Genomic DNA, 894 nt, shown 5'->3' on the forward strand with positions numbered 1-894 from the left:
CCAATAAACACCAATGGGAAGGCCGACAAAGCCAAGTTGAAAGAAATTCCGATTCAGCAAGCAAGGGGCCGGCAGCTTCCGGCTACGGAGAAGCAGAAGCTCGTCACGAGTCTCATGGCATCGGTTCTAAACATCGATACTGATCTGATCGATCTCCACACTTCATTCTTCACGCTGGGAGGTGACTCGATTTCAGCCATTGCACTTGTATCAGCGTTCCGTAGACATGGATACCAGCTAACGGTGGCTCAGATATTCAAATCGCCTACTCCGGCTAGACTGGCGACTATTATGCAAGAGCGACATGATAAGCCTTCGCAGAGGTCAGAAGCAGTTGTTGGGGACATCCCATTGACACCAATCCAGCACTGGTTCTTTGATTCGAATAGAGAATATTTTGATCACTTCAATCAAGGCTGGGTGCTGATACCACGCGAACACATTGATTTTGAACAATTCAAGCAGGCAATTGCACAGATTGTGGCGCATCATGACATGCTCAGAGCACGTTACACCAGAGATAGTGATGGCATGTGGAGACAGACAGTGCTTGAAGTAGAATCGTGTAATGTGAATGTCCATCACATCTCATGCAAGGATGAGAGCGAAGTTCAACGCTACATCAACCAACTTGCTTCATCCTTCAGCCTTGAAAATGGCGAAGTGCATTGTGCAGCATTATTTGAGGTAATCACTCGCACCTCCACCTTGCGGTGGTTGATATAAAATGTCTAATGCACATATTGCTTTAGGTTAATGGTGAACAGCGAGTGTACCTTACAATCCACCATATTGTGATTGATCTGGTTTCCTGGCGAATTCTGTTCGAGGATCTTGAAAATTTGCTCAAAGGAGGCAAACTTGAAGAAAAGACAACATCATACCAGGAGTGGG

At 46.0% G+C, this 894-nt stretch overlaps 1 protein-coding gene across 1 annotated transcript; it reads left to right on the top strand.

Annotated features, from left to right (window-relative positions):
- Positions 1-114: 114 nt before the first annotated feature.
- Positions 115-726, top strand: VTP21DRAFT_10234 (uncharacterized protein; the record flags this gene model as incomplete). The annotated part of the gene is made up of 1 exon (XM_069389548.1): positions 115-726. One exon carries the CDS (start codon positions 115-117, stop codon positions 724-726), a length of 612 nt encoding a protein of 203 aa, XP_069253960.1.
- Positions 727-894: the final 168 nt, after the last annotated feature.

The sequence above is a fragment of the Calcarisporiella thermophila genome (assembly GCF_041956535.1).
Source record: "Calcarisporiella thermophila strain CBS 279.70 unplaced genomic scaffold VTP21scaffold_6, whole genome shotgun sequence".
Classification (NCBI taxonomy): Eukaryota; Fungi; Calcarisporiellomycota; class Calcarisporiellomycetes; order Calcarisporiellales; family Calcarisporiellaceae; genus Calcarisporiella; species Calcarisporiella thermophila.